Here is a 16,699-nt window from a genome sequence, read left to right as displayed (position 1 = left end):
CCTAAGATCATTCCTCTTTGTCTGCTATAGTACCTAGCTTTTTATCCTTAGGTTGTAGACATACATTTTTTTAGTAATTGGGAGGTTCTTCTGAAAAACAGAAAAATATCCAGAGATGGGCCAAACTTACATCATTATGAATTGCCACAAGCAGCATAGCCTATCATTTTTGCCTGCTATCCAGGTTGCCACATGAGAAAACCCTAAGAAGTAATCCAAAGAGCAGGTGACCTTGAGAATGCAACCTGTCAGTTGTGTGAGACACATGGAAGAAAGAAAGGGGGTGAGCCCTGCCCTCAAGCCTACTTTGGCTCTTGGTGTTCTCCCAGTTCCCAACAGACTAAGTTTTCCTGAGGGATAAATGATCTATATCTGATATGGAACCACTTCATTCTGGGCCACCAGAAACTCTTCCTACATGACTCCAAGTTACATAGAGTGATATCCTTAGCTATGTCCAGTAGAGAGTCTATAAGTACCAGTCTAAAAGAGGGCTTAAAATAAGTTACTTAAAAAAAATTTAGTTACTTAAAATAACTAAATTTTGTATTGATGCATAAGCATAAATGAACAAAAACAAAATTGAAAGCTCAGAAACAGACCCAAGTACATTCAAGAATGTGTCATGTAATTTCAAACCAGTAATGAAAATACATGTTAATTCTTAAGTGATTTGAAGATAGCTGTTTGGAAAATAAAATGGCATAACTCTAACCCAAATAATGTACCCAAATAAATTTCATCAAAACATCACATGTATCCTAGCAACTCAAAATTAAAAATTTTAAAGGAAACATAGAAAAGAAAAATCAATCAATTTAATTTACCACATTAACAATATTTAAAAAAGAAAATCATATGATTATCTCAAAACAAATTTAAATGTACCATTAAAAATTTTAATGTTTACAAAAAAACCTAAGTATTAAAAGAAAATGTGGGTAAATACATAGTATCAGGGAAGGACTTTCTAGATATGATACCAAATACCAAAACAAGAAAAAAACATTGATGTATTATACTTCATAAAATTTTTAAAATTTCATTCATCAAAAAAAAGAAAAGTCACCATAATGTACAAGGAGCTTCTTCTTGTACACATCTCTCTTTCTCCATATTTGTGAGATGTTTCTGGGTGATTAAATCTGGCATGCCCTTTTGGCAGCATCCAGCCAGTTGCAGAGTGATTGCTGTAACAACACACAGTTGCTCTGCCAATTTTGAAATGTTTGATGTGATAAAATTCAATCAATAAATGTCAAGATCACATCCATAAACAAAAGAAAAGAAAGAGTTGTTAGATGCTTTTTTTAGATAGAAGTTCATCAACTTGAAAGTTCTAATATTTTTCTTAAGATATCACAAGTAAAATTAAAACACTGTATTCAGGCTTATATAGCAAAATACCATAAACTGGGTGGTTTATAAACAACAGAATTTTATTTCTCACAGTTCTGGAGGCTGGCAAGTCCAAGATCATAGCAGATGCAGTATTTGATGAGGGCTCACTTTCTGATTCATAGATGGCTCCTTCTAGCTGGTCTCTGTCCTCATTTAATGGAAGGGATGACCTATTGCTTAGGGGGGGCTGTTTTATAAGGGCACTCATCTTATTCATGAGCACTCCACCCTCATGACATGATCACCTGTCAAAGGCCCCACCTCCTAATACCACTACCCTGGGGTTTAGAATCTGAACATATAAATTTCATGAGTTATACAAAAATTCAGACCATAGCAAAGACTATTGCCAACATGGGGAAAATATTTGTCACACATATGACACATAACTGGCTAATGACCTTAACATAGACAGAGTTCTTACAAATCAATAGAGAAAATAAATTAACACTATTGGATACTACTCTCCAAATTCTTCATCTAAGGATGGGAACACTTGAAAGGTGTTTGAAGTTATCTGCAGACAAGTAATGTCTTTGCGTCACCCACAGTTACACAATTTCCTACATAATATTAGATGCTTAAGGATCACTTGATAGCTGTGAGATGACATTGAATAAGTCCCTTCCACTTTGTCTCTAGGTCTTCCCATCAGCACTATCACTATAAGAACTTGAATTAGATGAATTCCAGTTCCATTTCAGATCTGGGGTTCCTATGTCTTTTGTTTTTGAAATATAATTTGCATACTATGAAATTCACCATTTTAGAGTGTACAATTCAGTGGGTTTCAAGACATTCACAAACCTGTGCACTATTACTATTATCTAATTGTGAAAGATTTTCTTCCCTCCAAAAGGAAGCCCTATATGCATTAGCCGTTACTCCCTATTCTCCCCACCCCTAAACTTTGAAAAACACTAATGAACCATCTTTGGATTTGTCTCTTACAGACATTTTATATAAATATAATAATGCAATATGTGGCCTTCTTCCACTTACAATAATGTTTTCCAGGTTCACTTGTGTTGTAGTACTTGTCAGTTCTTCATTCTTTGTGTGAATTAATAGCACTTCATTGTATGGGGATATATATGTGTGTGTGTGTGTGTGTATGTATATATACACACATCCTATTTTGTTTATCAGTTCATAAGTTGATGAATACTTAAGTTGTTTCCATGTTTGGGCTATTATTAATAATGGCTTTTTTTCATGGTGAACAAGAGATTTCAGTATGAGAAGCAGAAGATATGAGGAAAGTCCACATCATTAAACCAGATCCTTTTTTCAAAATTAATAGGTCTGTAGTAGGGTGTACAAGCACTATTACTAGACAAACAATGTTATCATCAGTTGCTCCTAGAAGTGCTGTACTTGTCCAAGGCAGAGAAGTCAAGGGAAGCCTTTGCATGACACAGATCTTAACCTCTGGTGCACAGATGAACCCCATCATGTGCCAGTCTCCTGGGAGGCCCTCCGTAGATGTTGGGTGGATGAAAGATAATCATCAGAGACAGCCCAAGAAAAGAAGAAGGAACTTTTGCCTCCACTGCAAATCCAGGAATCCACAGCAAAAGCTATTATCAAGCACAGGGGGAACAACAAAGAGAAGTTTCCATACCCCCATTATATCACAGTTTCAAAATTGGGCTGCATTTCAACTAGCTAGTGGTCTGATACCTAACCATACAAATCCAAGGCTGTGTAAGGGGAAAGGATGATGGAAGCAAAGCCACTCGTTGCTAAATTGCTTCAGTGAGTTTACACTCCTGCCCTTCTCAGCTCTTCCCTAGCTGCTATCTTGATGCTGGCTCAAAAGAGAGGCCAGATCCCAGAAAGAGTCATCAAGAGACCTTGTCTGTGCCTGCCAGCTGCTTAAGGAAACATTCTCCACTTAAAATATGAGTGAAGCCTCTTTTGTGGTTTTTTTTAGGAATCGCCTTTGTACCTGGGAACCCCCAGCTGACTGCCAAGGAAATTATCTACCGATTGTGCATGTCTCAGGCCCAGTGCATTGTGGCCAATGAGGCTATGGCCCCAGTCATAGACTCTGTCATGTCCAGCTGCCCCACCTTGAAGACCAAGCTCCTTGTGTCAGATAAGAGTTATGATGGGTGGCTGGACTTCAGGGAGTTGATTCAGTAAGTGGATACTGAAAATTAAATGCTTCTATTAAGAAGATGTCTGATTTTTAGAAGGTGGGATGATATATGAGAAGGTGGTGCGAGTGGTCAGAATGGGAAGCTGGACAGAAAATTCTAGTCCTGAAATCAGACTACACTCCAAGAATCCCTGGTATGGCTAACAAGTTCCCAGTCTGAGTGAAAGTCTCATCTCCTGATTCATATCTGAGGGTGCATTCTGGAAGAGGGTAAAAACAAATAAACAAAAAAAAAAAAAACAGGTGATAGAAATATAGATGATCAATAAACACATTAAAAAAAACCAAAAACATTGATCTTCACTGGGATATGGTTAAATAATAAGTTGATGCCATGTGTCCTCAGGTTAGCCAAATATAGTAGTCCCTCCTTATCTATGGTTTTTCAGAAAGAGGGACACAACATTTTAACTTACACTATAGTATATGGTTATAAATGTTCTATTTTATTATTATTTATGATTACTAATTGTTGTTAATTTTTTACTGTGTCTAATGTATAAGTTAAACTTGATCTCATAGGTATGTATGCATAGGAAAAAAACATAGTGTATAACGGGGTTTGGTGCTATCCTGATTTTAGGCATCCCCTGGGGGTCTTGGAACATATCCCCTATGGATAAGGGGAGGACTACTGTATTAGTTTCATAATTATCAACAGTCTCTACAGGGCGAAATTCCAGGGTTCTGGGATATAAAAGAGCATGACAAGCAAAGTCCCTGCCCACATCAAATTTATATTCTTGACAATAAAATAGATCACAAACAAGAAAAATAACAAAAATGATCAAGATAACTTAGATTGCAAAAGAAGTTTCAAAGTAAAACAGGTAATGAGATAGAGTAGCCCCATGTGGAGATGGTTTTATTCCTGGGATTATTTTAGATTTGGTGGCTTCTCAGGACAGGACATTTAAACTGAAATTTGAACACCATGGAGCCAGCCATTTGAAGATCTGTAGGAATAGTGTTGGCAGAGGGAACTCTAAGGTAAAAAACATGAGATGGAAATGAGCTTGACCTGTCTGAGGAGCAGAAAGAATACCAGGGTATCTGAAGTATGGTGAGTAAAGAAGACAGTGTGGGGGAGAGGGGAGAGGAAGACTGCAGTAGACCCTGTAGGTTATGTCGGGAGCAGTCTGGGAGGCACTGAGGGGAAGCACTTGATTCCTCTCAAAAACTCACTCAGCTCTTGTACCAATAAAGGGAGACAAGAGAAGAAACAAAAAGACACTGTTGTGGTTTTCCAAGTGAGATGCCATGCTGGTGTGGCCCAGCGTGGTGGCAGGGGAGATGGGGCTAGGAAGAGGTGAGGCAAAGGAAGGACTTGCCTTAGGCACAAAATTTAAAGGGACACTGAAAAATTCAGTGATCAAGAGAAATATGTTAATTTTAAAGTAATTTTTTAATTAAATTATAAAATAATTTTTATAATCAATTTTTTAAATTATGTATAATTTTAAATATTTATTTTATACACATATGCTGTATTTATAATTTTAGTTATTTTTATAAATTTTAAATAAAATACTTATAATTTGTTAATAAGAAAAGTCAAATTTGGCAAACTTCATCCAACAGACCAGCTACCTGTTTTAATAAATAAAGTATTTTCAGAACAAGGGACTAAGAGAGGTGAGTTAGGAAAGTTCTGGCTTGCTACAGCCAGTACAAAGACCATAACTTGAAGCCTGGCTAAACTCCATTCCCACATCATACTGGGAATATTTGATCACTGTGGGAGCTCCCATTGTCCTGAATGTATTAAAAATTTTGATAATTTGCCATGGATTTTTACATTAGTTTTGATTTTTTTAACTATTTCACTAAAATATTATTTATCTTGACTACTAAATTTGTTGGTGTCCCTTAAATATTATTCCTGTGACAAATATTTCACTTTATTCAACTTAGTCCCACCCCACCCAGAAGGAGAGACAGACTCCTGACTGTTTTGGAGGTAGTGCTGGCAGGGCTTGCCAATGGTTAGGGTGGCATCAGTATGTAGGTGGTAAGTAGGTAGACAGGAAGAGAGAGATAATAAAGATCACTACAGATTTTTGGTTTGAGCAGTTATGAATAAATGGAGGTTTCATTTAGTGGGAAAAAACAAAGCTGGAACATAAATACATCATATATTTCTTTTTTTTAATTGTTGGGTATTCATTGAGGGTATAAGAAACCAGGTTACAGTGATTGCATTTGTTAGGTAAAGTCCCTCTTACAATCGTGTCTTGCCCCCAAAAGGCGTGGCACATACCAAGGCCCCATCCTCCTCTCTCCTTCCCTCTCTCTGCTCTTCCTTTCCCCACCCCTCCCTCCTTCTTTCTCTCTCTGCTCTCCCCTTCCCCACCCCCAGTGTGTCCTTAACAGTCCTCATATCAAAACTGAGTACAGTACATAGGATTCATGCTTCTCCATTCTTGTGATGCTTTACTAAGAATATGTCTTCCACTTCCATCCAGGTTAATACAAAGGATGTAAAGTGTCCATTTTTTTAATGGCTGAATAGTATTCCATGGTGTACATATACTACAGCATGTTAATCCATTCCTGGGTTGGTGAGCATTTAGGCTATTTCCATATTTTGGCGATTGTAAATTGAGCTGCAATGAACAGTCCAGTGCATATATTTCTTATGCAACAAAAATCAGTACAAAAATTTTTTAAAGGAAAACATTGTATTTTCCCCCATAACAAATCATCTCCCAATGTACCAAAATATGAACTGTTGTTTTCAAAAAGGAGATTATCAAACTAGGGGCCTAGGAACTAAATCAGAAGACTTCAATTTAGAACTCACTGTCACCTCTTTTATGACTTACAGACTTGCCCCTCCAATGCAGACCTACATAGGGACCAAGAGTCAAGATCCAATCGCTGTATTCATTAACAACAGGACAATTGGAGCTCACTGTCACCTCTTTTATGACTTACAGACTTGCCCCTCCAATGCAGACCTACATAGGGACCAAGAGTCAAGATCCAATCGCCGTATTCATTAACAACAGGACAATTGGAGCTCCCAAACTGGTCGAGTATTCCCAGTATGGTTTAGGAATGGAATTCAGCCATGCTGCAAGGTACAGTCCTTACAATAGCCTGTACCGGTCTAAAGCTGCTCTCTTATGGATAAAGGGAGAATTTCATTAAACTAAAGCTAAGAAAGGTATTTCTCACTCATGACTATAGAAAGCGTCAATATTGAGAGAAGGCTAAAAAGCAGAGTGGAGGATGTACATGAAAGGACCAAAAACAAATTACTCTAAGCCAAAAAATTTAAGAATCAAGAATCTGTGAAAAAAGAGAAGGAGCAGTGAATCCATGATTACCCAAAAGACATACTGTTATGTGCTGTTTTCTATTCTATGATACTATAACCATGGCGAACAATTATGTTGACCACTATATGTAGTGATATATATAGAGAGAGAGAGAGGAGGAGTCACGATTATGAGGGTTTGGGATTCTAGAGTCAGCCTCTAAGATGAAAATTGCATGTCCTCACATAACCCCTTTTTAAAAGCAATTATTTAAATAGCTCATGGACTTATTTAATGGAGTTGGAACAACTATTTAGTCATCTGAGAAAAGTTAAAATTAGATCTATATACCTTACAACACACATACACTCCTCCAAATGGATTAGATCCAATGGATTAGATCTAAATATAAAGAATTAAACCATAAAAATACTAGCAAACAAAAGCCCCGATTTCACCACTATACAGTGTATCTATATAACAGAATTCAACTTGTGCATTACTTTTCTCAGATGGCTAAACAGTTGTTCCAACTCCATTAAATAAGTCCATTTTTGGGGCAGCGCCTGTGGCTCAGTCGGTAGGGCGCCGGCCCCATATACCGAGGGTGGCGGGTTCAGGCCCGGCCCCGGCCAAACTGCAACCAAAAAAAAAAAAATAGCTGGGCGTTGTGGCGGGCGCCTATAGTCCCAGCTACTTGGGAGGCTGAGGCAAGAGAATCGCTTAAGCCCAGGAGTTGGAGGTTGCTGTGAGCTGTGTGAGGCCACAGCACTCTACTGAAGGCAATAAAGTGAGACTCTGTCTCTACAAAAAAAAAAAAAGTCCATTTTTTGCTATAGCATCTTCAAATGCCATTTTTATCAAGTAATAAAGTTTAATGTATACTTGAGTCTATTTTTAAATTTTCTATTATGTTTTACTGATCTATTTATGCACCAATACCACATTATTTTTATTATAGTAGTTATATAGTGTTTTAATGCCTAGTAAGGCTAGTCACTCCTCCATCACAGCTTTTCTTTTTAGTCTTTTAATGAATAATTCAATATGTTTACTTTTCTACATGAAGTTTAGCATCATATTTTCCAATATGGTTCCATTAAAAAGCTTGCTGGCATTTTTACTGATATTGCATTATATTTATAAATCCACTTAGAGATACTTGACATCTGTAAGAAGTTGCATCTTCATATCTTTCTATTTATTCAGGTATATTTTATATCTTCAGAAGTATTTTAATGATTTTCTAATGCATATTTTGCATATTTATTAGTAAATTTCCCCCAACATTTTAAGTTCTTAGTAGTATTGTATATAAATGGGCCTTCTTTACTCTTCCATCCTCTAATTGGTTATTGTCTATATATATGAAGGCTATTAATTTCTACATGTTACTTAGTAACTTATTTTGAAAAGAAATACTCTTACTAAATGTAGAATACAAATGTCTTAACACAATAACCAAGAAAATGCCATGAAGGCTATGTTAACCTATTTGATGAAAATATTTCAAATTGTATATAAAACCAGCACATTGTACCCCACAATTGCATTAATGTACACAGCTATGATTTAATAACAAAAAAAGAATGAAAAGGAATACTCAATAATACAAAAATAGTCTACAATTTCACTAGTTACAAATAAAAGTTTAAAATATAAAAAAAAAATAGCTCATGGATACTGTACTATCTCATGTCTAATCCAGTATTGTCGATTTTTCCTCCAGCTCTGAAGTTGGCTTCAATCTCTTTGGTTGAACATCCAATGAAGTAATCGGTTTGTTTTCATGTATTGTGACTCCAAACTCAAATTCTTTTTTTTATTATTATTATTAAATCATAGCTGTGTACATTAATGCCATCATGGGGCACCATACATTGGTTTTATAGACCATTTGACACATTTTCATCACACTGGTTAACATAGCCTTCCTGGCATTTTCTTAGTTATTGTGTTAAGACATTTATATTCTACATTTACTAAGTTTCACATGTACCGTTGTAAGATGCACCGCAGATGTAATCCCACCAATCACCCTCCCTCCGCCCATCCTCTCCCCTCCCTTCCCTCCCTCTCCACCTTTCCCCTATTCTTAGGTTATAACTGGGTTATAGCTTTCATATGAAAGCCATAAATTAGTTTCATAGTAGGGCTGAGTACATTGGATACTTTTTCTTCCATTCTTGAGATACTTTAATAAGAAGAATATGTTCCAGCTCCATCCATGTAACCATGGAAGAGATAAAGTTTCCATCTTTCTTTAAGGCTGTGTAATATTCCATGGTGTGTATATACTACAATTTATTAATCCATTCATGGATTGATGGGCACTTGGGCTTTTTCCATGACTTAGCAATTATGAATTGGGCTGCAATAAACATTCTGGTACAAATATCTTTGTTATGATGTGATTTTTGGTCTTCTGGGTATATACCTAGTAGATGAATTATAGGATTGAATGGCAGATCTATTTTTAGATCTCTAAGTGTTCTCCAAACATCTTTCCAAAAGGAATGTATTAATTTGCATTCCCACCAGCAGTGTAGAAGTGTTCCGTTTTCTCCACATCCACGCCAACATCACTAGCCTTGAGATTTTGTGATATGGGCTAATCTTACTAGAGTTAGATGATATCTCAAAGTAGTTTTGATTTGCATTACTCTGATGATTAAAGATGATGAGCATTTTTTCATATGTCTGTAGGCTGTGTGCCTGTCTTCTTCAGAGAAGTTTCTCTTCAAGTCCCTTGCCCAGCCTGCAATGGGATCACTTGTTCTTTTCTTGTTTATATGTTTGAATTCTCTGTGGATTCTGGTTATTAAACCTTTATCAGAGACATAACCTGCAAATATCTTCTCCCATTCTGAGGGATGTTTGCTTGCTTTGCTTACTGTGTTCCTGGCTGTGCAGAAGCTTTTTAGTTTAATCAGGTCCCAGTAGTGTATTTTTGAAGCTGCTTCAATTGCCCAGGAAGGCGGGGGGAGTCCTCCTCATAAAATACTCACCCAGACCAATTTCTTCAAGGGTTTTCCCTGCACGCTCTTCTAGTATTTTTATACTTTCATGTCTTAAGTTTAAATCTTTAATCCAGTGACAGTCTATCTTAGTTAATGGTGAAAGGTGTGGGTCCAGTTTCAGTTTTCTACAGGTTGCCAGCCAGTTCACCCAGCACCATTTGTTAAATAGGGAATCTTTTCCCCCACTGAATGTTTTCAATTGGCTTGTCAAAGATCAAATAACGGTAAGTAGCTGGATTCATCTCTTCGTTCTCTATTCTGTTCCAGACATATACTTCTCTGTTTTTGTGCCAGTACCATGATGTTTTGATCACTATCGATTTATAGTATAGTCTGAGGTCTGGTAGCGTAATTCCTCCTGCTTTGTTTTTATTTCTGAGAAATGTCTTGGCTATTCGAGGTTTTTTCTGATTCCATATAAAACAAAGTATTATTTTTTCAAGATCTTTAAAGAATGACAGTGGAGCTTTAATAGGGATTGCATTAAAATTGTATATTGCTTTGGGTAGTATGGAAGTTTTAACAATTTTGATTCTTCCCAGCCATGAGCATGGTATGTTTTTCCATTTGTTAACATTTTCAGCTATTTCTTTTCTTAGAGCAGTCATCCTCAAACTTTTTAAACAAGGGGCCAATTCACTGTCCCTCAGACCTTTGGAGGGCCAGACAATAGTTTAAAAAAAAAAAAAAACATAAACAAATTCCTATGCACACTGCACATATCTTATTTTTAAGTAAAAAACAAAACAGGAACAAATATGATTCACACTGCTTCATGTGGCCCGCAGGCTGCAGTTTGAGGACCCCTGTCTTAGAGTTTCATAGTTCTCTTTATGAGATCTTTCTTGTCCTTTGTTAGATAAACTCCCAATACTACATCTCCTTTGGCACTGCTGTGAATGGAATAGAGTCCTTAATGGTTTTTTTCAGCTTGACTATTGTTGGTATATATAAAGGCTACCAATTTATGAGTGTTGATTTTATAACCTGAGACATTGCTGTATTCCTCGATCACTTCTAAGAGTTTTGTAGTAGAATCCCTGGTGTTTTCCAGGTATACAATCATATCATCTGCAAAGAGCGAAAGTTTGATTTCTTCTGACCCTATATGGATACCCTTGATCGCCTTTTCTTCTCTAATTGCAATGGCTAAAACTTCCATTACAATGTTAAAGAGCAATGGAGACAATGGGCAGCCTTGTCTGGTTCCTGATCTGAGTGGAAATGATTTTAATTTAACTCCATTCAATATGATATTGGCTGTGGGTTTGCTGTAGATGGCCTCTATCAGTTTAAGAAATGTCCCTTCTATACCAATTTTCTTAAGTGTTCTGATCATGAAGGGATGCTAGATATTATAAAAAGCTTTTTCTGCATCAATTGAGAGAATCATATGGTCTTTGTTTTTTAATTTCTTTATGTGCTAAATTATACTTATAGATTTATGTATATTGAACCAGCCTTGAGATCCAGGGATAAAACCAACTTGGTCATGATGTATAATTTGTTTGATGTGTTGCTGGATTCTGTTTGTTAGGATCTTGTTGAATATTTTTGCATCAATATTCATTATGATATTGGTCTATAATTTTCTTTTCTTGTTCAGTCTTTCCCTGGTTTAGGGATCAAGGTTATGTTGGTTTCATAGAATGTGTTGGGTAGTATTCCTTCATTTTCTATATTTTGGATGAGGTTTAGTAATATAGGCACTATTTCTTGTTTAAAGGTTTGGTAGAATTCTGACGTGAAGACATCTGGTCCCGGGCTTTTCTTTTTAGGGAAATTTTGTATAGTTGGTGCTATTTCAGAACTTGATATAAGCCTGTTAAACATTTCCACTTCGTTCTGGCTAAGTCATGGTAGGTGGTGTGCTTACAAGTATTGGTCAATTTCCTTCAGATTTTCATATTTCTGAGAGTAAAATTTCTTGTAATATTCATTAAGGATTTTTCGAATTTCTGAGGAGTCTGTTGTTATTTTGTCTTTGTCATTTCTGATGGATGAGATTAGAGATTTTATTTTATTCGTTTGTATAAATGTGCAATATGATTATACTTTCAACTAAGTGTTATTACAAGAGTCACAACGTTAAACAATCAAAAAGTTTTAAAGTAAAAATGTTACGGAAAGTTGGGGTAAAATTATTATTGACAAAAGAATTTTCAAAAATTTTGTGTAGTCCTAAATGTGAAGGCTACCCTGGGACATTACTTCACAGTATTAGAGATTAGAGATTTTACTCTTTTTTTCCTGGTTAGGTTAGCCAAAGGTCTAACTATTTTATTGACCTTTTCAAAAACCCAACTTTTTGATTTATTGGTCTGTTGTATAATTCTTTTGTTTTCAATTTCATTTAATTTTGCTCTAATTTTGGTTATTTCTTTTTGTCTACTGGGTTTGGGGTTCAAATGTTCTTCCTTTTCAAGTTTCTTGAGATGTCCCATTAAGTTGTTAACTTCCTCTCTTTCCATTCCCTTGAGGAAGGCTTGTAGTGCTATAAATTTCCCTCTTAGGACTGCCTTTGCAGTACCCCAGAGGTTCTGATAATTTGTGTCTTCATTGTCGTTTTGTTCCAAAAATTTGGCAATTTCCTTCATAATCTCATCTCTGACGCAGCTATCATTTAGCATAAGGTTATTTAACTTTCATGTTTTTGTATGATTATGCAGATTCCTGTTGTTACTGAGTTCAACTTTTATTGTATGGTGGCCCGAGAAGATGCAAGGAATAATTTGTATTCCTTTAAATTTATTGAGTTTAGATGTGTGACCTAAGATTTTGGAGTATGTTCCATGAGCAGATGAGAAGTATGTGCATTCAGTTTTGTTGGGATGAAATGTTCTGTAGATGTCTGCTAAATCCAAATGTTGGATGGTTAGGTTTAAATCTAAAATTTCTTTACTTAGCTTCTTATTGGAGGATTTATCCAACACTGCCAAAGGAGTGTTGAAATCTCTGATTATTGTGGTTCTGGAGGAAATCAAGTTGCTCATGTCTGATAGAGTTTCTCTTATAAATTGAGGCGCATTCTGGTTGGGTGCATAAATATTCATAATTGAGGGATTGGATTAAATATGGCGGCCAAGTAACAGCTTCCCTGCAACTGGGCACAGTGAGTCTGGGGAGACAAGACTCCAGGCATCTCTGGCTGGTGGGATCTGCCTATAATCATCTCTTTGAGGATACAGGGAGTCAGCAAGAGACTTCTTGACCCCAGGAGGAGGATAAAAACAGTGGGAGGCTGGCAAGTGGTTGCATGTGTTCAATCAACCTAATCACGCCGGCAACTGTAAGTACAAGCAGCAGTGAGACTGCAAACCGGAAAGGCCTTAACTGTGAATAGTTTGGTGTTTTTGGACTTGGCACTCAGTTGAACTGCCTTAGGGAGAACTTGAGCAGGAGTGTGGAGAACTTTGGGCATTGTCTGGGGCCCCAGACAGAGCCACTGAACTGGGCTGCAGGGAGCCATTGTGTGAGAGAACTGCCCCGGCAAGCTCTGCCCTCAGGGTCCCAGATCAAGGATCAGGCGGGACCTAGTAACCTACCAACTGAGCAGCCTAAAGGCGGGGACTGAGCTGCCTTACAAGGTTAACCCATACGGGCAGAGTGAGGCAGTTTTGGCACACTGTAGGCTCGGGCTGTTGCCCTGGGTAGAGTGCTGTGGTGTCACAGCTCATAGCAACCTCAAATTCCTGGGCTTGGCACTGCCCGGACCTCCATAAGATCTGTGCTGCGACCCCACACCAACCGGGCCTCCACATGCCCTGACCAGTAACTGTGAAAGCCATGCAACCCTGCGTCCTCCCTCCTCTGTCCTCCCAGCCTCCACACTGGCCTGCTCATCTGGCCAGGAATACTGGTAGCCGCGTGCCCTCTGGAGCCCTCCCTGCCTCTACACAGAGCCCTTTTCCTGGCCAGAGACTGCTGGATGCCAGGCATTCCCAGAACCATGCGCACCACCTCCTGCTCTATTGCTGGATCCGGGTGTGTCACACGCTGAAGCTGATTCCACAACCAGAACTCCCTACCTGAAGCAGCCCTAGAGGAACTACACATGATCACTCCCTACAAAGATCAAGCAACAATAGAGTGATCCCGCTGGGATCTAACATTGGAGAGACACCTCTCCAACTCTGAGGACGGCCAGAAGCCACGGTGAAAAACAATCATGAGGCAAAATCAACAGAAAAACTCTGGCAATATGAATAACCAGAGTAGATCAACTCCCCCAAGGATCAATGGGGCAGACACAGCACAAGATCCCATGCACAAACAAACAGCTGAGATGTCAGAAATCAAATTCAGAATCTGGATAGCAAATAAGATTGAATTAGAACTCCAAGCAGTAACCCAAAAGATATCTCAAGAATTCAACAAATTCAAGACCAAACGACCAAAGATTTTGACACATTGACACAAGAAGTTGCATCCCTTAGCCGGGCGTTGTGGCAGGCGCCTGTAGTCTGAGCTACTCGGGAGGCTGAGGCAAGAGAATCGCTTAAGCCTAGGAGTTGGAGGTTGCTGTGAGCTGTGTGAGGCCACGGCACTCTACTGAGGGCCATAAAGTGAGACCATGTCTCTACAAAAAAAAAAAGTTGCATCCCTAAAAGATCTGAGAAACAGTAGAATCCCTCAGGAACAGAATAAAGCAAACAGAAGAAAGGATTTTTGACATTGAAGACAAAGTTTTTGAACACTCCCAAACTCTCAAAAAACGATGAGACATGGAGGGCAAAAACAGATCACTCTCTCAGAGAGCTCTAGGATAATTAGAAGAAAACTAATATTCATCTTATAGGGATCTCTGAAAGCGACGAAGTGGCATACACAAGGCACAGAGTCTCTTCTCCATGAGATTATGAAGGAGAATTTTCCAGACATGCCAAGAGATTCTGAAATTCAGATAGCAAACAGTTTCAGAACTCCAGCATGACTCAATCCAAATAAGACATCCCCCAGACACATCGTAATCAACCTCACTAAAGTTAATATGAAGGAAAAAATTCTGAAAGCTGCCAGAAAACCATTACCTATAAGGAGAAAAATATTAGAATAACTGCAGATCTCTCTGCTGAAACCTCTCAAGCTAGAAGAGGATGGTCATCTACTTTTAATCTCTTAAAACAAAATAACCTTCAACCCAGGATCCTATACCCAGCTAAACTGAGTTTCATTTATGATGGAGACATTAAATACTTCAATGACATTCACATATTGAAGAAATTTGCCATAACTAAACCAACTCTCAGATGTTCTCAGACCTATCTTCCATAAAGACCAGTGTAATCCTCCACCACAAAAGTAAACTCACCCAGAAAGTTTTGATCAAATTCCAACTTCCACAGTTGCAAAAGCATTAAAAATGTCCACTGGACTCTCAAAAGGCTTATCAATATTCTCAATTAATGTGAATGGTTTAAACTGTCCTCTAAAGAGGCACAGGTTGGCTGACTGGATACAAAAACTCAAGCCAGATATCTGCTGCATACAAGAATCGCATCTTACATTAAAAGACAGATATAGACTCAAGGTGAAGGGATGGTCATCTATATTCCAGGCAAATGGAAAGCAGAAAAAAGCAGGCATTGCAATCCTGTTCACAGGTGCAATAGGCTTTAAACCAACCAAAATAATTAAGGAAAAGGATGGTCACTTCATATTTGTTAAAGGTAATACAATGAGGTAATATGAGATAATAAAGGTCATATGATGAGATCTCTGTTATTAATATTTATGCAGCCAACCACAACGCACCTCAATTTATAAGAGAAAATCTAACAGACATGAGCAACTCAATTTCCTCCACTTCCATAGTACTTGAAGATTTTAACACCCCTTTAGCAGTGCTGGATAGATCCTACAAAAAGAAGCTAAGCAAAGAAATCTTAGATTTAAACTCAACCATTCAACATCTGGACTTAACAGACATCTACAGAACGTTTCATCCCAACAAAACTGAATACACATTCTTCTCATCAGCCCATGGAACAAACTCCAAAATCGACCACATCCTATGCCACAAATCTAACTTTAGCAAATTTAAAAAAATAGAAATTATTCCTAGCATCTTCTCAGACCATCATGGAATAAAAGTTGAACTCAATAACAACAGGAACCCTCATACCCATACCAAGACATGGAAGCTAAACAACCTTATGCTGAAGGATAGATGAGTTATAGACGAGATTAAGAAGGAAATCACCAAATTTTTGGAACAAAACAACAATCAAGACACGAATTACCAGAACCTCTAGGATACTGCAAAGGCAGTCCTAAGAGGGAAATTTATAGCACTGAAAGCCTTCTTCAAGAAAACAGAAAGAGAGGAAGTTAATAAATTAATGGGACATGTCAAGCAACTGGAGAAGGAAGAACACTCCAACCCCAAACCCAGCAGAAGAAAAGAAATAACCAAAATCAGAGCAGAATTAAATGAAATTGAAAACAAAAGAATTATACAACAGATCAATAAATCCAAAAGTGGTTTTTTGAAAAGATCAATAAAATAGATAAACCTCTGGCCAACCTAACCAGGAAAAAAGAGTAAAATCTCTAATTTCATCAATCAGAAATGGTAAAGATGAAATAACAACAGACCCCGCAGAAATTCAAAATATCCTGGGAGGAGAGACAAGATGGCGGACTGAAGCCAGCTTTCAACAAAGGCTCCCGTCCAGAAGGAGAGTTAAGGGACAGGAATTTAGTAAGTATCCTGGTGGACTTGAGCCTCACCAAGAGAGAAGGCTGAAGAACGCACATCAACACCGCTGAGGCAAGTTGTGATCACAAGGACGCAAACAAAAGGTACAAAATCCACCACCAAGCGGACGGGAGTCCCCCTCCCCCATGAG

General features: G+C 37.8%; 1 protein-coding gene across 1 annotated transcript in view; it reads left to right on the top strand.

Moving 5' to 3' along the window:
- Positions 1 to 16,699, top strand: part of ACSM6 (acyl-CoA synthetase medium chain family member 6) — a 77,996-nt gene that overhangs the window by 5,568 nt on the left and 55,729 nt on the right. Inside the window, exons 3-4 of the mRNA XM_053557765.1 lie at positions 3,338 to 3,545; positions 6,505 to 6,648. Coding sequence (XP_053413740.1) covers positions 3,338 to 3,545; positions 6,505 to 6,648 — 352 coding nt within the window. The remainder of the gene's footprint in view (positions 1 to 3,337; positions 3,546 to 6,504; positions 6,649 to 16,699) is intronic.

This window comes from Nycticebus coucang, chromosome 12, assembly GCF_027406575.1.
Source record: "Nycticebus coucang isolate mNycCou1 chromosome 12, mNycCou1.pri, whole genome shotgun sequence".
Lineage (NCBI taxonomy): Eukaryota > Metazoa > Chordata > Mammalia > Primates > Lorisidae > Nycticebus > Nycticebus coucang.
Note: the sequence above shows the minus strand (reverse complement) of the source record. Positions and strands in the feature narration are given on the sequence as shown.